General features: G+C 43.1%; 1 protein-coding gene across 1 annotated transcript; it reads right to left on the bottom strand.

Moving 5' to 3' along the window:
- Positions 1-3,997: 3,997 nt before the first annotated feature.
- tnfaip8l1 (tumor necrosis factor, alpha-induced protein 8-like 1) lies at positions 3,998-19,765 on the bottom strand. The gene is made up of 3 exons (XM_088314023.1): positions 19,202-19,765; positions 6,154-6,426; positions 3,998-4,501 (listed from the first exon to the last, which is right to left on the bottom strand). Exons 2-3 carry the CDS (start codon positions 6,423-6,425, stop codon positions 4,213-4,215), a joined length of 561 nt encoding a protein of 186 aa, XP_088170149.1. The 5' UTR covers position 6,426; positions 19,202-19,765; the 3' UTR covers positions 3,998-4,212.
- Positions 19,766-20,586: the final 821 nt, after the last annotated feature.

Here is a 20,586-nt window from a genome sequence, read left to right as displayed (position 1 = left end):
TTTCTTTTTATTGTGCAAGGTGAATGGGCAACCTCAGAACTGTCATTCAGCGAACAACTTTATTTTCAAGTCATGCTCTATTATGCAAGGTGCCAGTTAACAAGAATAACTGGCAAGGTCTCATCGCATTACAGTAATTATGCAGGATGACACTTGGACTTTATCGATGTAGACCGATCGAGCACACTTCAAAATTCCAATTGGCCATCTCATTTTAGTTTGTTTGCTAAAGCATGTCTCTTGCTAAATGGATTTCTTGTTTTAATTTGGCAGAAAATGTGTGCTGATATCGCAAATTTTCTTCACTTGAAGCAGTTTTACATTTTGGTTCACCAATCGTTCTAGATAAATGAGACTATAGTATACTCAAATATTTGCTTTTGATTTCCAATTCAATTTGATTTTTGAAATATACAGTATAGGATCAATCAAATACAGGGAATTTATGGAAATGTAATAATGCTGATTCATTTGAAAGGTTTCACAATTCTAAGCGCTGACTAGAGCTATCAATCGGGCAGTAGCTGTGTTTCTAATTGTTACTGCAATCACAACAACTGCACTTGATGATTCTTCTAAAGTAAACACGGTTACAATGGCTTACAAGAACAAAAACTCTGAATCCGTTTTGATGAACACTTCCGTATTTTAGTGTTGGTCATTATGGAGGACTTTGCACAGTGTGAAAAGGTTTGAGATGCACTAAACCGCTTGTATGGATGACGCTTTGGGAGACGGACTGCTTGGCAGGTCACCATTTTAAATGAAACCTTGGTCGCATTTTTTACCTGGTTTAACAAAATGAAGTGAGATTATTATACATTTATAAGTCTGAAAAAGTTTTATCTGATATTCAGTCAGGGAAACGATAACGTGGCCTGTGAGTTGGACACCTTGGCCTTGTGTGAATGTCTTTCAGAATTTTGCTTGTTCGTTATGAAGTTTTTGTTTGTTGGTTTGTTTAATACAGTGGTCATGAAAATGCGCTTGAAAAAGAAATACTGATGTACGGACGGCCACAGCCAGAAAGCATATTGGCAAACAAATCCCAAAAGCACTTGTCGCCTTTCGGATTACTAAAAAAAAAAAAAAAGCAAGCGTCATGATTGTTTAGCTTTCTTTTAGTGTCCCCATTTGGTTTGAAAAAAATAAATAAAATGAAACAAAGTACACAGAGAACCGAGACGTGACGGAGGCAAAGCTCCCTCAAGTCAGTTGCCGGCCAACAGAAGTCACAAAAGGCTCAAGCACAGATAATGACCATTAGAGGATATTTGGGCGTTGGGACCAGCCGAAAGTCTTTCAAACGTGTCACCGGGACCATCTTCAGACACGCTGCGGCCCAAATTATGTCTCCGTAGTCCAAGCTGTGTCATTGACAGATTAAAGTTCACACTAAACGCAGTTGAAGTGATTAATTTCACTAAATATCGGTGAAACAGAAGCAAGTCTTTGGCTGACTAATTTCCTACGCTTGCCATTGACTGCTGCGTGGGCTCTGAAGGAAGTGGAAAGAAATGACCTCAACTTGAATTGCTTGTGAGTCAGATGGCTTTGTGTTTATTTTCATGGCGTCCTCACAATGCTGAGAGTGGGAGGGGCGGCGAGGGGAAGTGGAGGGGTTGGGGGGGGGGGTCATTTCAGTGACTAAATCCAGGTCAGACTGTCCGATTAGCGCCTCGGAAACGTTCCAACATACTAAATGAGAGATAACGTTGATTAACGGCACGGTGGCCTAGTGGTCAGCACAGCCGCTTCACAGTTCGAAGGTCAGGGTTTGAATCTGGGCTCTGGGATTTGCATGTTATGATTAATGTAAGAAAGACTAGAAAAGTCATCTTTAAGAAAAGTAAGAAGCTGTATTTGCTGTGTAGGAACACACACGCACCAAAAAAAATCGTATGTACATACAATGGAAACCATTTCAGAATGGCAGTAGAAATGCATCAAGGAGCGTATGAAACGTAAAATAAGTCATTGCAGTCCATTTCTATCCTGGTTTGATAAACAGAAAGAGAACCCTGAGCTGGCCTCCTCAAAAAAAAAAAGAAAGCTGAAAATCCCAGCCTCACACGTCTTCTTCATTGAGTGTTATGATAATCAAGTGCATACTGTTTTGTGAACGCTTCCCCAGGAAGAGGCGACGTGCTGAGGAACAGCAGCTCTCCTCCTCCTCCTCCTCCTCCTCTTTGGCACAGCGGCTGAGTTAGAGGAAGTTAAAGTTTCTGCAATCCTATCTGGGAAACGTACAGCGCTTATTACACGGCTCAATTTCCAATTCTGTCACAGGTACGCACACACTCACTCGCGGAATACAAAATTAGGCCGAGGCGCAGAGCAATCTCACGGACGGACTAGGGTGATGGAAAAACAAAGACGGCCATTATGGAATCGCCCTAGCTCCTTTGCGCAAGACAAACTACAAACGTTTGACTGCATTAAGTGACGTGCAGAGTTTGAGGTGAGGCCGCCGTGTGTAGCAAATGGAGCGTCTGCGACTGAAAACATTCCAACAAGCCCAGCCAAAGTGCTGAGCTGGAACCACAATTGAAACAGTCCGATCAGGTGCGGTGTTGTGAGGCTAAATCTTTACATGCGGCCTTTCCCGCCTCACTTTTTTTTTTTTTTTCTTAACAAGCCAGCCTTTTAATCTTTTTAGCTCGTTCTTTTAGAATCACGGCCAAATGAAGCCGATCCGATTCCGCAGGTCCACGATGACCATTAGGCTGCACGCGTGCCAGCTTGGCATCAGCTCTCGTGTCGTGCTGCAGTTCTGTTCTCGGAACTGCCGTGACGATGTGCGGCAGACCACGACCACGACGATTTCTTCGACCTGAATTCACAAACTCAGACTCGGGATCAAAAATCTGTCAGAGATTGTATTGGCTTGCGAACATTGTAAGCCTTTTTGCTGATTATCAAGCATGCTAAAAATTTCTAGGTTTGTTGTGCGTCTTATTTCAAGCTTCTGGAAATATGTGATACGTGACAAAAAAAAAAAATTAAAGGGGTGGAAAATGACCGAAACCCACAAGAAAATAATCATGAAATTTAAGTGAGCGTATCCTGCCTAAACTTGTTTTTTTTTTTCCTGCCACTTTTGTTAGTACGTTCCCAGAAATGTGTTCTAAACTTGCTGAGCAAACCGGGCCACTAGCAAGTCTCTTCGCTCAGTTGAGGTGTTTTCTGCGACAGATAGACTACGTTGTGATTTTTTGCGTTTTAGTCACTTTTTGTCATAATCACACACAACTGATTTTTTTTTAATTTTTTTTTTTGGTGTTTGTTTTACCATCACGCCTCAACTAACAAACAGAAAAATGTGGTTAGCAAATCTTAGGAGAAAAAATCATCTATTTAGAATCTTTCATAATAAATTAATCAGACTTTTTTTACCTTTGTTATTATTGCGATATGCCATCAACGAACGCAGGCAGTAGACGTGAAATCATCGTCACAGACTCGATTACAGTCACAACGTTGACTCACCGAGAGACATCTGAGTCAGCGCTGAGACGACAACACACAGCACCGACGCTTTCAGATTCCCAGTCCCCTACGACCCAAATATTTCATCTTTGTTATGCTGGCTAACAACCAAACTGTTTAAAAAAAATAAAAAATAAAAAAATAAAAAGTAGAAGCGGCTTTATTGATGACTTTGGAACAAAAAGCCCAACCTCGCTACGAAGTTAAGATGTTTAGAGATTTGAAATTCAGGCCAAGCAGGATTAATCTGCTCTGGTTCACATAGTTGCATTAATGCAGGAAAAAGTACAGTGCAGCGCTTATTCGGGAGTGAGTGCAATAGTCGTTTAAAAATATATTTAAAAAAAAAAAAAGGGGGCTTTAGGTCTTGGGATCTTTGGAAACGTTCGACATTTCTGTCCTCTCCAAGCCATTGTTTACAGCGCTAAAACTTCAGGAATTCACTTCTCAACTGAGTGAGATGGCGAGCTTTGTGGCAAGAATAGAAAGCTGTTGAAGGCGGTTTACATTCATTGGGATGGATTTTGTTTACTTTGAGACAGAAGACAATTTAAAAAAAAATTAAATAAAAAAAACCTTCAGTGTTTAAGAGAATGTTTGAGAGGCACGCACAAAGCAACCAATAAAAAAAAAAAAAAAGTTCACGATTGTCACCTTCAACGCAAAATATCCATGAAGATGGGAGTGAGGGGGGGGGTGACGAGAAGGTGCCTCAAGCAGAGGTCAGAGGTTGCCCTCGTCGAGCATCTTGTTGACGCCGTTGCAGATCCTCTGCAGGTGAGCGCGATAAACCTCGGACGGCCCGTAGAGCGCGGCCAGGAAGTCGCAGTCGGCGAAGTGATTGAAAACGTGATTGACGCGCGAGTGGCTCTTGGCCGTCAGGTGCCGTTTGATGGCCTGGTGCAGAAGTTCGCGGCAGTCGTTCAAGAGGGCGCTCATGACGCGACGGTCGAAGGTGAAGTCGATTTGGTGGAAGCTGACCGCCGTCATGGCCAGCGTGTGGACTTTCTTCCTGCGAGACAAAAAAGCGCAGACGGGCTGTCAGCTTCCAGTCTTGACACGGTCGCCTGCGTCACTTTCTTTTAAATAGAAACTGCTGACTTGGTCTTTTTGTCGTCACACTTTGACCACCATGAACGGTGGAAGCGTCAATGCAACAAAACGATTGTCTTTGTCTCCTTTTGCCAAAATTGTCATCCCTCGCAGACAGAATTAAGCTTCGACATTCCAGATGATGGCAAATTTGACATCCATTGATGGAAAACGGATACAATCATGGCTTCAGTTCTACAAATTTAGCACTTCAACTTTTTATGTTTCATGAAACAATGAACATGTGGACTGCACTGAACCGCTCGAGACATAATGTACAAAAATAAAATAATATTTTTCACCTCTGGCAGCTGGCAAAAAAGGGAAGCTTTTTTTTTTTTTTAAACACAGCAGGACTTTGAAACTGTATTGCACGCTTTTATCACAAATCTGCTGGATTATTGTAATTCCCTTTTCTTTCGAATCCTCCCTCAAATGTCTCCCATTGGTTAAAAGTGTTGCCAAGTCGCCTCTAACCTGCAACACTTAAAGCACATAACGTCTGGTCTGCGCACTTTCAAGTTCAATTCAAGATTCTGCTTTTTGTTTTCAAATGTCTCTGAGCGGCATTGAGATTTTTCTGTTGCTGGTCCCAAACTGTGGAATGAGCACAACAGCAGCTTCTGCGTCAAAAGGTTTATGTTTTATTGCTCTCAGTGCAGACATTGGTGGTTCGATTCCAGTTCTGGCCTTTCTGTGTGGCGTTTGCATGTCCCCCCCCCCCCCCCCACCAAGTGCCTGAGTGGCTTTTCTCCGGGTACTCCAGTTTCCTCCCACATTCCAAAACACTTGCATGGTAGATTGATTGAACACAGTAAATTGTCCTGAGGTGTGAATTTGAGTGGTTGTTTGTCTTTGTGTGCCCTGTGATTGGCTAGCAATTAGTTGAAGGTGTGACCCCGCCCACTGCCCGAAAACAGCTGGGAGAGGCTCCAGCACACCCGCGACACTCGTGAGGAGAAGCGGGACAGAAAATGGTTTTTCCATTAATGGCTGAAAAGTGAGAGCGTGGGAAGGGCATTTATGTAAATTAATGTAAAGTGTTCTTTATGAACCTTGCCCCAAAAAAATCGCGAACAGTGAACCCCGGTATAGCGGAGGAGCAATATTCTCACGTGATTAAGTATCCTGACTTGCTGGATAACGACTGCACAAACAGTTGAGTATGTTTTGGAGAGGCTCATTTTTCCTGCTTGTTTTAAATTAGAGGGCGATGAAGTCATCAGCTCGGCTGAAGAGGAAAACAATAGCAGCCCGATAGCGCGCAGTTCGTGTTTAGTGAAGATAGTAGACGGGGCATGACTGACATCCTTACACACAAAAGACAAGCGCAGACGTAATCTGTGCACAACTATTGCGTAAAATGATTTTGCTTCTTGTGAGAATGTTAAATTGTCGTTGAACTGATCCAGGTCAATTCGTGGAACTCCAACATCCATTCATCAACATTTAAGGCTGAGCAGTTATGAAAGAAATAATTGTCACTATTATCCTGATTGATTTTGCACTCGGCATTTGGAAACATGATTATAAATCGCTTTATTTGATTTCTAAAGTGCTTTGTGCGCCCACCTGAAGTTCTCCACGAGGTTCAGCTCCTCGCCGCTGAACTGGTTGTTCCTGTAGAGCACTCCCAACTTCACCACCATCTTGATCAGGTTCTTGATGATCTTCTGGGACTCTTTGCGGTTGCGAGTGTACTCCTTAGTGACCCGGTAGAGCTCGTCCAACACTTCGCTGCTGGTGTCGTCGATGAAGAGGTTAGCCATGCTCTTGGTGGCCATCTTGCTCATCAGCTTCTTCTGCGCCTGCAGGGCCAAACTCTTTGTGCTGAAAGAGTCCATGCTTGGGAGAGGAGAGAAAGTTTGCATAAGCGACTGCACGCAAGCGAGACGTGAATGGAGAGCGAGCAGCAAGTTGTCCTGAAATACGAGTGCAACACGAAACTGTTGGGTATGTGCATTGAAAAGCGTTGAGAAGGTCAAAAGAAAGTTGGAATGCATTTGAAGTTGATCTTGACGTTTGATTTGAAATCCAAATAACTTTGTTGTGAGTGGTGTGCATTCAAGGGCACGAGAGAGCGCGAGAGCGAGTCAACAGTTCATCATCGCTTGCTTGAAATAATTGCCGACAGCCTTGGATAAAATGAATGTAATGTTTTCAGGAGGTGATTGATTGGCAATGAAAAGTGAATCAAGTCTGACTGACACACAATCGGCTGCTTCAAGTAGCTATTAAACTATCGCTAACGCTGATTTCACCGGAAAATGTCAAGTTAATGCTTTGTGATATCGAAGTCGCTAGAAGATTTGAGGCTCTCCATCATCACATGCCGACTCCACTGAAACATTTCAAAACATATATCCATGGCTATATAAAAACTAAATTAATTTCTGGTGCTAAAAGCTGACGAACAGTTTGTGGTGGAATTGCTTTATTGCAGTTGAAAATAAAAATAATTAGCGTTGTGAGTACACCGAGCTCCAAAGTGACGTTTTACCCCAAACGGAAGCTAAAAAGCGAAAGTTGAAATATTTTGGGACAATTCCCCAATTTATGACAGGGAAGAGTTTGAGTTAATTGTTAAGAATTTGATTATTGTTCTCCTACCATGAATAGGCACAATTGAGTTCATTATTTGCTGCAGCTGGCAAACGTGCTTCTGATTCAAGGGTAGGTCAAGTCATAAATGTTCTTGATGACTCCGTAGTGTAAAAAGAACGCCATTTGGATTAAGATTGCCTTTGTGGAGGCAGCAAAATGCGCACGTCCCGTCAAGCGCAGTGGGGGCGGCCATTTTGCTACTTGCTGTCAAAATGAAATGACATCACAGTGGCTCAGGAAACGGCCAATCACAACTCATCTGTTTTGAGTTTGGTCATGTGACGTTGCCAGCGTAGCCCGTTTAAGTTTCCACAAGTTTTACTTATCAACTACACTATTTCGATTGGGATGAAATAGGGCCGCACCATTTTGAGAAGAACATGCGATATCGATTTAACATGTATCTCAAGAAATTTTATTTTTATTATCTAATGAAAGAAGTAAACTTTTTCATCATGCAAAATCAGTGTTCCAGGAATCGGCGTTCCCTACCCGTGCCCTCAACACTGTTCAACTAGTAGGTGGTGATGCGCATTCAAGTTTGAGGAAAACCATAGCACGCCTTTGTGATATGCATATTGTGTAGGCCGTCATCGTGACGTCGATGTTTTTTTTTTTTAGATATAAAATGCAGCTCTAGCATAGAATATTACTATTGCAATATGGATTTGTGGGAAATGCGCTGTTTAGTGCCGTCTGAAATGAATTATTCATTTTCCTCCTAGTTGTTCAAAGAAATGTCGTCAAATTGCCGTCCCTAAAGAGAACTGTGCTGAGCGTTCGAAATGGATCTTGAGACTTGCAGCGTGTGAGGCTGATGCAAATAACATAAAGCGCCGGGCCCAAATCTTTCGTCCTTATAAGATAATGAGCGGTGACAGCTTTCAAATGAGACCCCGCCACCTTCTGGAGCGTAGCCTACAAGCGAGTTAGAGAAGAAGGAAGCGTAATGCGTGTGGACATCTCATCTCCTCAACACACTCGGAGGCGTGTTGGTGCGACGGCAACGTAGCGGGAGACACAAGCGTCACTCATCGTCTCTCGCTTGATTTATGTATGACTCCGCACACGATGGCGGCTGGAAAATAGCGAGGCTCGCAAATTGCGAGCATCACAGTTCCCCTCCTCGCCATCTCCCAAATTAAATGAGTCTGCAGGCCTCATCATCCCTGCAGCTGTGACTCAAAAGTCTTCCTTCAGGTTTGTGAAAAATAAAATCAATCTGTTTTCCTGTGAACTCCCGCACAGATCTCCGAGGATAGTACACGAAAATAAATAGGCAACCAAAAGCCTTTTTTCCCCGAAGGGCTTTTCAATGTCAGCACAAAGAGAATGAATAAAAAGGTGTGGGGATGATGGAAGTCTACAGCTGACTTCAAATGGCCACAAAAAAAAATAAAAAATCAAGAGAAACACTCCATTTCGTTTGCGGGGATGGACACGATGACAACCGGGGACTTTACAACGTCAGTAAACTCCCAACGAAGTCAACATCAGTGTCCGCATGATGATACAACGCTTCCAGGTTATGAACTGCTTGAGTTTTTGTAATTGTCTTTACAAATTGTAATTTATTTTCCAAAGCGCTTCTCCTCACGAGATTAACGGGCATGCTGGTTCCTATCCCAGTCCTCTCCGGGCGTGAGGCGGGGTACACCCTGAACAGGTCGCCGGCAAATCGCAGGCAAAACAACCACTCATGTTCACAAGCACACCTACGGACAAGTTGGAGTAGAAACTGGAATACCCCGAGAAAAGCCGCGCAGACACCTCGGGGAAAAAAATGTACAGGCAGGAAAACCGGAGCCCGGATTTGAACCTTCGCCCTCTGCACTGTGCGGCCGACATGCAAAGCAGGTGTCCATCGTAATTTCAATATCAATCCAAAAAAAAAAGTTTTCAGCCGTAGCTTGCTCAATTTCTCATTTTTATGTTGTGGGCCAAAATCGGGAGATATCCGCAAAGTGGCGTAGCGGCAGCAACATCTGTATTCACAATCTCGCTCACAATTTGAGATAAACTGAGTTACAAGCGCCGTCATGGATCAAATTCAAGTCATAATTCAAGGCACGGGTGGAAAAGCACTTTAGCTAACAGCACCGTCGACAATTTTGCTATCCGTTTTGGTCTCTCATCAGAGGAGCGCGATCTTGACAGGGAACCTTTCGGAAGCAACGCGTCGAGCAAAGTGTTCATATGCAGCGTCGCGTGCAACGCCAAAGACGAGCAGCAAAGGCAAAGAAGTCAAAGAAACATCCTCGGCTTCCCTGGGGCCGAAAATGGAGAACATGCTTACACCCGGAAGCCGCAAGCATTCCTTCTGTTAATATAGGAATCATACACGACTCCATCACGTGGATGTCATTCGAAAGCCTCAATATTTGTCACCGTGCATCAGTTGAGACCAATATTACAGACAAAATGATTGGATTCGATTTTTTTTTTTTAACTCACGTAGTTCATACTAGAAAGTAATGCTTGAGTGTGACTTTTCATCCTTCTCTCTCACTGCAATGCCTCTCCAAGAATATCAATAGGACTCCTTGGAGAATGTCAGCAGGATGCTTCCCAGGGAGGAAGACACGAAAGGGAGGAGGAGGGGAGGAGGGGGTGGTTAGCTAGAGAGAAGGGCTTGAATGTTACCGGTGGGCGAGTCAGGTGCGACATATTAATTCTCAGCCAGCAAGGGGGAGAGAGTGGGGGGGGGGGGGTGAGATTCTGAATGAGGGGTCGTTTCTATACAGTCTCCCGCTGCATCTACTTTCAAATCTCTCCGCTCTCTTTGCATACGCTGGTCGAAGATCATCTCGCGCCTCAGCATCAGACGCCACTTGCTACCGGATATCCTGCACTGATGCAATGTGTGTGAAACAGATAACAAGGAGGAAGCTAATGATCCGACAAACAACAAAAACACGACATTTGCTTTCATTCGGCGCGATATGCCGCCGTCCCATTTCGTTAATCACAAAAAAGTGGAGTCACTTTTTTTTGGCACGCCAAGTACGAATCTTATCGCCGCAGCCTTCCTGACGGATGAATCACCGTGTCAGAAAGCGGGATAATGGATCATGTTTGCACAACCTCGCCTCTTAACATTCACAATTGCTCCCTCCGTTGACGGCGCCCTCGCCAGGGAGTGCTGTCATGGAAGCTGTCAAGTGAGCGCAGCTTGTTGATGAGCAAAAGGTAGAAGGATGACGGAAGGAAGACTTTCAGAGGCACAAATACAAACACTTACAACCGAAGAGTGGTAGATGTCAGCTTCCATCTTGAGGGGGAGAGCGGGGGGGGTGGAATAAGATCCAATATGGCTTTTGCTTGCCTTCATCTCTCACCCTATGGCGAGAAAAATGAGGACTTCATGGGAAGGGGGGTATTGTGGTGGTGGTGGGGGCAGCGCTCGGAATGATGAAAAGACTTTGCATGGCGGATGTTTCCTTGTGACTTCCTGCAGCAGCATGATTGTGTTTAAGGCCAAATTCACACATCTGTCGTCTGACAATGTGTGTGAACTTGGCACACCGTCCATGATGCCCCCCAAAGCGTGTCAACAGCGTCCCCACGAGAGCGTTGCTGTCGTGGCATCATCACAATGGCTCAACAGAGTCTCCACTTTGTCCCCGCAAGATGCGGATAGCATCTCTGCAGTGTCCCCACAACGTCCCGACAGTGCTCCCGTCATGTCCCAATAGCGTCTCTTCTTTGTATTTTCACGTTTTCTTAACACATCGCGCCACTGTGACGAAACAAGACGCGGCGGATATGCAATGAAGACACCGTCGCCGTGATTTCCACACACTCCGGCCTCTTGGTCAAATGTCCCGATCAAATTTCCTCTCAGCCGTTGTGGACAACATCATCAAGTCAAGCGACAAAACAATACTTCCGTTTGGACATAGGAAAATCAGCACTGTTTAAAATTAAATCGAGTCCACGTCTTTTTTGTCCCGCTCCCAAGTTTCATCCCTGCAAGTTTCGATCGGAATTTGATAAGATTGGGTTTACACGGCTGTTTTTTTTTTTTTGTGTGTGCATACGTATACTTACTTGAGTAATACAATTATTGGAGGTATTTATGCTGATGTTCAGTAAAAGTGTATTCTTAATATGTCCAGTTAAATAAACGGTTGTGTATTATTTCGATATTGAAATATACACAGCAGATATATTTATTTTTGTTCAACCGCTGCAGTATCTTGTCTGTAAAATTTTCAAAGAGGTTTTATGGGCAAACAGCCTTTTGTAAAAAGTTACTCACAAATAACGTACGTTAAATGTGATCTAAAAAGTTTCATTGACGCGGCTTACGCATTTTTAGAAATGAAGAACCTTAGCTTTCCGTACATCCGAGTCATCTTGCTCTGATAGGAGAAGACAGTTACTGTGTCTCTACGTCCTTAAAATGTCCCCGCTACATGCCTCCCGTGTCTCCAAAATTTCTTCACTCAACATTTTGCCGCTAACGTCTCATTTGTCACCATAAGGCGACGCAATGTCCGTCCTCTCAGTGGCTCCAATATGTCGGACCTCAGTTGGGGCGTCTGTAGTGGCAACACAATTACACGACAAGGTGGCAAAGACACTATGTAGTCACGTCCTTGTGTGATCATCACATTCCACACTGTTCAAAAATGTCATGGAAAGTCGCCCGCAGATGTAGTAATGTAAACATTTGAAGATTAGCTCCGAAAAACATGATTCATGGATACTTGAGCTCCTCCCACGCGAAAATGGATTACTTGTGCGAGTGAAGCAAACCGGGTCGCAGCTACACACTCACACCCTCATGCAGGTGCAGACAGCTTGCTCAAGGCTGGAAGAAAAGCCGGCCGGGATTACCGGTCAAGTGAGGCAAGAAAGGGAAGGAGAAAAGAAAAAAAAAAACAGGGAGCTGTGCCAAAATGAACATGGCTTGTGAAGAGGAAAAATAACACTCTTGGCTGCTCATATTTTGGGATGAATGGATGTGAGCAGGAAACAAATATGAACCACAAAGTCCAACAAGCATCTTCTGTTTGCATCAGGCGCACTTGCTTGTCAGTCAGACATCTGAAGAGTTGTGAAAGGTGACAAAAGGGCAGAACGTCTCGAGACGACGAAATGGACGCCCACAACCAACCAGCATGAGGACAAAATCTAAAACTTTTTCCCTCCACTACAAACACCCGGCGAGGTTTTTGAAGGACTTTCCATGACGATTCGGTTGATTGCAGCAGAAAATGTCACGACTTGCAAGCTCTTAGGAGAACTCGGGGTTAAGTCTCGTCACGTGGACCAGGGCACTGTGACCCTGAAAGAGACATCAGTCCTTGAAGCGCCGAAATGGTGTTTGGGGTGGGGGGGATTTACTGCGAGCTGCGACACACTTAAGAGTCATAAATCATTTCTGAATTATGCACTCCCTAAATACAAACACGCCAATAACCGGCTGCCGACAGCAACCGGCTTTTTCTGCTAACCGATGAATTCGGTATATTAAAGGTCAGCTGAAATCTTTTTGTTTTCTTTTCAACACCCCCGGTGTATCAAAATAAAATCCCTCTTCCTTTGTTCAGCATTTTTCCAAAAACATGAAGAAACATTGCCGCGAACAAACAGCCTGGTAAATACAAAATAGAAAAATGTCAAGAAGCTCAAGAGTCGCGCAATCGCAATCAGCCGAGAGCTTCGCTTTTGTGAAGGCACCGACACACAAAATTATTTCCATGCCGATTGTTGTCAAAACCTCTTTTGTGTCCTTGCATTATTACAATAATAGCTTTTATTTTTTTAATGGTAGAATGGCATTTTCTGTCATGTTTGTACATTGTGAAGAAAATTGCAAATGAAATTGAAATGTCAGAAAAATCGCAATATAATTCTTTCCTGAAATCGTTCAGCCCTATCAAAGCTGCCGTTGATTCACTTTCAACTCATTTGCTGTCTCAACGCTATCGGAGGCTGAGCGACATCCACGACAGCACTCGGCCCAATACTGAACTGAAAACAGAAAAAGAGATTCGCATCGCGATCTCATTTAAATCAATTGCATGAAGATTGATTGGTCATTTTGCCCACAAGTAAATTTCGCCCGCGACTAGAAAGTTGGGCAAGCATTGTTTCAAGATAGTAAAGAATCTAATTAGGGGAGGCTTTTGGGTTACATCTTGAGCTGCAAAATGGACATTTTGGATGTATTGAATGAAGAGCAACTTTGAATTCAAATTGATGGATTACTCGGAGGATAAGCACAATGATTAGGAGCGCTGAGAGTGAGCCCGCATGTTTGATCGTGATTAAAGTTCAACTGAGAAATCCTGAATGAGAAAACTCCCATCCACAAGCTTCTGCGTGACATAATCCCCCCCCCCCCCTCTTCCCCTCCACCCCCACTCGGGGCGAAACAATACACAATCGTGCTCGTTATATAAAAGGTGCATCCGTGCTTTGTGTTCACAAGCGAGCGCTCAAACGTGCGTCGCCAACAGCAGGACATGAAGATGAAGCCGAACAGAAGCATCATCTCGTCGACTTTTTTTTGTCACATGCTTCTCTAAAGAAGTTGCGTTTTGCCCATTGCATAAACCAGCGTGACATGGCGGCGCACACGCGTGCACCATCCGTGCAATTACTCGAAAAGCGCTCACGTGTGGGCACAGTTCAACATGCGTGACTTGATTGCAGCATGCCGCTTTCTCATCTTCCCACGCCGACTCGTCAAGTCTTGACAGTCACTCAATCAGACGCCGTTTGCCTTTTTTCATGATCTGCCACGTTCCCGTGAACGATTAATAATTAAAACAAAGGCATAGAATGGCTCACTGATTAATAATTCAGCGGTGCGATTTGGACCAAAATAGAGCCAAGGGCAAGTTAGGGCGCTCTGCTTGCAACAGGTTGATGCAAACATGCGAGGTCCGGCGAACAGTGCGTGACGGTGGCCGCGAGTCGCCCCATGGCCTTCTTGTGGGAACAGACGTCAGTAATACGCACGGATAATAATCCGCAATAGCCGAGGGTCAAAACAACATTCGCTGACATTTGCTCTTGCGTTAAAATGCACACTCTGGGCTGCTTTGCTCCAACACGGAACATTCTCCGTTCTTTGACTGCCAAGGCCAAATCTGAATTGCACATTATTGACATTATCCGAAGCAACAGTAGCAGCCCGACAATGACTTGAAGTCATAGTGGTGCTGGAGTCATGATTGATGTCTGGGCCAATGACATTTTAATTAAGGCCACCGCTGAAGCCAGTCACACAATGACTAATTTAATTTTACCTCCCCTGCAGCCCACACAGCCTCATTTGTTCAGTTGGTTAATGGACGAGCAAGGAGTGCTTTTACACGAGCAGGACAGAAAGGTCACACTGCTGTTATGCATCGCCAGTCGCCACATGTATAAATTAGCGACTGGCATGACTAATCATGTCTGAATTTCTGACGGCGCGGATTTGGCGCCATTTGACTTGAAAGGCGTGCGAACTTGCACGGTGCCCAAAACTTCAGTTACCAACTTTTTTGCACTGCTGCACCGTGCGTAGTTTACCAAAACGAGAATTATTATGCTGCCATTTCTTCCTGTTAACGTTGGCTTTTAAATTTTAACATATCGGCTCGAAGCTCATGCCCGCGGGCTACGCTGCTTTTATGAGCAACACTATTTTTCATCGGTTTAAATAAGGCAGTAAATGTTTATTTGTTCAGATGGCTGTTGGAATATCATTTCTTCTTGGAAGAAATATCTCATTGTGGGGAAAAAAAACAACAAAAAACAGCAATTTGTTAGCTATGCAAAGCCTTCTGAATTTATTATTACAAAAGAGATTTACTGATAATCACTTCTCGGATAATCCATTTAGGAAACTTGTCCTCAATTGCCCTAATATAAAACCAACAAGACAGCTGGATTTGCGATAACACAGCCATGAAATGGTGCAAATATTACTCGTCAACGCTTCAAGCTAATGACTATCCCGGTTCACATCCTTAATGAAGATAGCAGCCGCTCTGATTGCGCGGAAAACAAATCCCTTCAAAGAGATTAGTGTGGATGTTGCTTCGCAGACGTTTTATCAAAATTGAACAATTATAATAAAAGATGCAAAGAACAACACTGAAGGCTAATCTTGTTGGAAAATACATTTTCACTCACAAGAATCAATGTCATTTTTTTTTTTTAAGAGTTGTTTCCATTGGCTTTGACTATCAAATATATTGACTTCGCCTCTGTTACCACATCTGCTATTGTGTGAATGGGGACAAGCAGAACCAGTTGGAGCAGCTCATGAAGAAAAAAAAAAAAAAAAATACTGTTGAGAAAAGTCTGTTGCAAGCAGCTCAGCTTGAAAACGAGCCGGGTTGACATTTGTCAAACGAAGCACCGGCCGCCATCTCTCGCGCGTTCTCTTCCGGACAATGCGGCGGCCGTTTTGCGAGGGAGTGTTTTGGGTTTCCGGGGAAACCGGAGGCCAGCTCTGCTGAACTTTGCAAGCTTGTAAAAGCGGGTCAAACACCTCCACTCGCCGGGTCAATAAGTTACACCTTAGACTGCGCTCGGCTCGAACAACAATATCTCAAGTGTTACTACCGCAGCACTTTCCCGCTTTGCTTTTAATGATAATAACGGCACCACATGGGGACGGTACGGCGGTGTGACTTTATTGTCCTGTTCGTAAAGACGCTCCGAAGGGAGCAACTTCGATGATCCTGAGGAGAGCCACCAAGCGGCTTCTGTTTCGACTTAATGGCTCATTATTGCGCGTCATTATTTATTGTCTTGCAGAATGATGATGCGCCTGAACTACGAGGAAGCTCCAGCGCATATCTAAGATTGATATTGCTAAAGAAAAAAAAAAAAAAAAAAAGCTCATTAAAAGCGTCCATGGATGAAATCTAAAATAAACAAATGAATTGAACTTCTGCTGAACTGTACTCCAATTTTAGCATTTGAAAGTGAGTAATGGGGAAATCTTTTATTAATTAATTATAGCATGGTCATTTAAATTAAGTCACAACTTCATTTTATGTAAAGTAAATAATTAAAATCCTCCCCGTTTTGTCAAAAGTTTAGCCGAAAGCCCATTCACTTTGATCATTTTCATTCTTACGTGAACGTGATCTACAGTTTTTGCAAACAAACGTGTGATGACAATGTCATCAAATGTGCTCGGTCGATAATGAGGGAAATCAATTAATTGATTCATTTTGGAATAGAATTGAAGAATCTCCAAGCTTTCTGATGTCATGTTTTTCTTTTCGCGGCAAACGAGTTGAGATTGAAACAACAGCGCCTCTACTGGTTGCGAGTTAAAAGTGCATTCTATTTAGCTTCAATTCAACAAGCTAGCACAAAAAAACCAGACAGATAAATGTTCCAATGCATAGTCAATCAATAATTAATTCAAAACAATCCATTGATTGGTTATCATGTCCATCTATATGCTAAATGAACTGTCTTGAAAAAAAAAGTCTCTTAAATGTGTAACGCTCGGGGGTCTGGGACTTTTTTTTGCATTTGTTCCTCAGTGACTGCTTTAAAATTGACTCACATTTTGGTGATTATTTTCAGATGTTGAAGTGAGTTTCTCTAACTCTCTTGACATTTTGTTCCACCTTGTGGCTTTTTTTCTTACCATTATAACAAACTAGGTAAAAAACAAAGCTTGGGAAATTGCAAGAGAGGTAGTGAAACTCTTCACTATTGAAACCTCTGACGCCAGTAATACGAGAAGTGTAAAGCCACAATCCCAAGTCATCGTTCATCAGACCGAGCTGTGCAAGATGAGGTGGGCCGCAAGTGGCCCAGACCCCTCGGGCTTCACACTGAAGCCATTCATCCACACTTGAGCCGTGTTCTGGAGCGAAGCTTTACATTGTAAACACCGCAGCGTGTCACAAAACATATCAGTGTTTTCAAAACACGTCGCAGCCTTTTCGTCTTAAACCTCGTTCACATTTGCGAGCGTTAAAAAACTGTTGGCGAACGTCTTTGGACCGCTCGCAACCTTTAAGAAACTCTGACAGAAAAAAGGAATAAATAAATAAACCTTCACACCTTAAGGCTTTAGTTTACATAAAATGAGCTGCCCCACGACTGCAACAAGGCTTATTCGAAACAAAACTTTTTTTCTGCATTTCCTCCACTTCCTGTGAGCTCGTCGCAACGTCTAATGTGAAACATAACGAATGCTCTTGTGCAACGCAAAATACGCATCCTCTCTCTGTGCCATCCAGTCCAGACAGTCTGACTCATCTATTGTCTGAAATGTTGAGCCCCAAGCCTGTACATCCTAAATATGAAATATGGAAAACAATTTGACAATGACATGCTGTTTCATTTTGGTGAAAACAACGAACACAAAAAAGGTGGGCTGATCATCAAGCCAACATCCTCAAAGTCAACATAAAAGCATAAATAGTCATCGGCATTTTCTCCTCCACCCGCTCCTTCATTTCCCAATGATACAAAAATAAATGACATTTGCTACCAGCGCACTTTATCAAGACTGTCACACTTATTACGGCGTTCACATTCAAACAGAGCTACGGAAATAACCAAATCTTACTATCTCCCCTAGGATATGCAATTCCTTTAGAAATTGCATGCAAATGCTGAAAAATGAGCAGCCTAAAGAAAAAATAAATTATGGAATTGGGGCTTACAAGATATCAGAGTAGTTCCATATATCAGGCAAATATGCCTCCAGCCACAAGAGAGCATCTTGATGAGCCACAAGAGAGCATCTTGATGATGATTCCTCATTTGACCACTTTGAGAGATCATGCAAACACTTTCTCTTTGAGGTCTCTGAAATCATGTGTAATGATGCCCCACAACCATTATCCCAAAAAAGTCCTGAGTCACACAGTAAGGACTGGACGTGATGTAAATGCTTAATCAAAGCACTCACCTAAAAATAGTTTGATAGAAAAAAAATGATGCGAATGTGACTATTTGCATTGACTCTGTAAGGAACGAAATTGTCACGAGAAAGGTTTATGGGCTGATATTTGTGCCACTAGAAACTGAATATTTGAATTGAAGACTGAATATTTGAATTGAAGACTGGATATTTGAATAATTAATAATTAAATAATTCAGTTTTCAATTCAATAATTAATTATTCAAATATCCAGTCTTCAATTCAAATATTCAGTCTTCAATTCAAATATCCAGTCTTCAATTCAAATATTCAGTCTTCAATTCAAATATTCAGTCTTCAATTCAAATATCCAGTCTTCAATTCAAATATTCAGTCTTCAATTCAAATATTCAGTCTTCAATTCAAATATCCAGTCTTCAATTCAAATATTCAGTCTTCAATTCAAATATTCAGTCTTCAATTCAAATATCCAGTCTTCAATTCAAATATTCAGTTTCTAGTGGCACAAATATCAGCCCATAAAGGTTTTTCACCGCACAACAGCAGCATCTTGGACTCATGTTTGACTGTCAGCCTTCACACGGGAAGTTTTTTGACTCAATCGCAACCACACGGACGTGTAAACTTGACTCAATCCAAGTTTTTGCCACACTAAAGCAACCGATGTTTATGATTTCCACACATCACTGAAAAGAATCTTGGACTCTCAGCATTGCAAAACATTTTCACACACTTCCGAGTATGAAAACGAATGCAAACAAACTTGTGTGGCTCTCTCACCATTTACTTTTTAACCTCACGGGAGTTTTTGGCGTCTAACTAATGTCGCTTGCCTCTCAGCATTCAAACGAGTATGAAATTGCGTCTGGAATGTCGCAAAAGACGATCGAGAGTCAGCTTCGGTGACACTTTGCTTTCATGTCCTGGTCCAGATGCTTTCAAACTCCCGTTAACGGTTAAAACAAACTGTCAGAACACGCAACGACGCCCCCGTTTAAATCGCTCGACCGCGTCAAGCGTGGCTTTCATTTGACAGCGTTTGACTTTTGACGACCTCGAGCAACACATGCAAACCATTTCAGTCTGTGGATGAAATGTTTCATTAAAAGCCGCTCGACTATGAAACGTTGCAGACGAGGGGCTCACCTTGCTCTCTCTCTTTTTCTGTCTCGGTCTCTCTCTCGCTCCCTCTCCCCTCGCGGAAGCGGCCAGAGGGACGCAAATCAAACTTATCGCAACTTTATCTAGCTGGTGGTCTTCATCCCTCTCGGCGAGGTGAGACACGGTGTTTCACAGCATGTTCGCCCGCCTTCGGCTTGTTGTGATCACGGGTGCTGCTTTTCCTCTTCTCTCGAACCGTGTTCCAGGCACAGATGTTTGAATTATTCAACGAGTGTTTTCTTCCCTCGGCCGCCAGTGAGCTCGGTTGCCAGAAGTCGTTTAGTTGTAACCCGATTCCTGCTTATTTAAAAAAAAAGTTTCAAACTTGAGGGGAGTCCTGGAGGTGGGCAGATTGATGTGGTTTTGAGCCAATGGAGGCGCAACAGGAGCGCCTGAACGGCCCAATGAAAAGAGCATGCTCGCATTGACGGTCAAGCGGATTCCCTGCCCCCATGGAGGTTTCCAGCAATTATCCAGGTCCGGGTCCGGGTCCGGGTCCCAAGGCTGGAAATTTCCCAGAGGAAACGGGACGAAAGGAACAATGAGCTGGAACGGAGAGAAGGGGCTTTTCCCTTCATGTCGGAAAACCAGAATGACTCGTTTGGCACCCTTTTTATGCAACATTTTTTTTACATTTTGTGTCTCTCTAGGTCAGCTGACTCTAAAAGTGTGATACTTTACAAACAATAAAATGCAATAATAATAATAATTAGTAGTATGCCAAATTAGTAATAATACAAACAATTTTAATAAAACGTTATTTTTTTCATAAAATAGAGCTCTTTAAAAACATGAAACAGCGGCAGCGCCTCCGTTCCCTTGAGACCAAGAATCTCCAATTTATGGCCCAGGGGCCATTTGTGGCCGGGAGAATATTTTTTGCGGCCCCCTACTTCATAGCTCATGTGAATGGCAGCTTCCATCCATCCAGCCACAATGAAACAATAATTTTAAAGAAACACCAAGTGGAAGGAAAATTGTGCCAGTTGAGTATTTTTCAAAACATGCCACAAAGACAAAGGTTGCCAAAAAGAATCAATTTGACAATTTGAAGAAACACGTGAATGCAGAGGGAACGTTGCGATGTTCTAGACATCAGACGACGTGACTTTGCTACACACACTGACGAGGATGCAAAGTATCAGGGAGATGAGAGAGAAGGCCGTTGTTATTTACATAACATGTTTTCGCTGCAGTCTTTCACCTTCTATTTCGCCGAAACATGTCAGCTAAAGAACAACGTAAAAAATCTGTCTGAAATAAAGCCAACAAGTTCAATCATTAATAAGAGACAGAATGAACATTATTCAGGTTTTGAGATTGGCAACGTAAGATGGCCGCCAGTGGCTTCACTACACACGACGGCGAAT

This window comes from Idiotropiscis lumnitzeri, chromosome 13 (genome assembly GCF_059441095.1).
Source record: "Idiotropiscis lumnitzeri isolate Australia: NSW breed Sydney's pygmy pipehorse chromosome 13, RoL_Ilum_1.0, whole genome shotgun sequence".
NCBI lineage: Eukaryota > Metazoa > Chordata > Actinopteri > Syngnathiformes > Syngnathidae > Idiotropiscis > Idiotropiscis lumnitzeri.
This window is presented reverse-complemented; position numbering and strand designations above follow the sequence as displayed.

Excerpts from the sequence above, each read along its gene's own strand:
- tnfaip8l1 (XM_088314023.1), bottom strand. The coding sequence starts at position 6,425 with ATGGACTCTTTCAGCACAAAGAGTTTGGCCCTGCAGGCGCAGAAGAAG. Across the intron at positions 4,502-6,153 it reads AACCTCGTGGAGAACTTCAG|GAAGAAAGTCCACACGCTGG; the intron begins GTGGGCGCACAA and ends TTTGTCTCGCAG.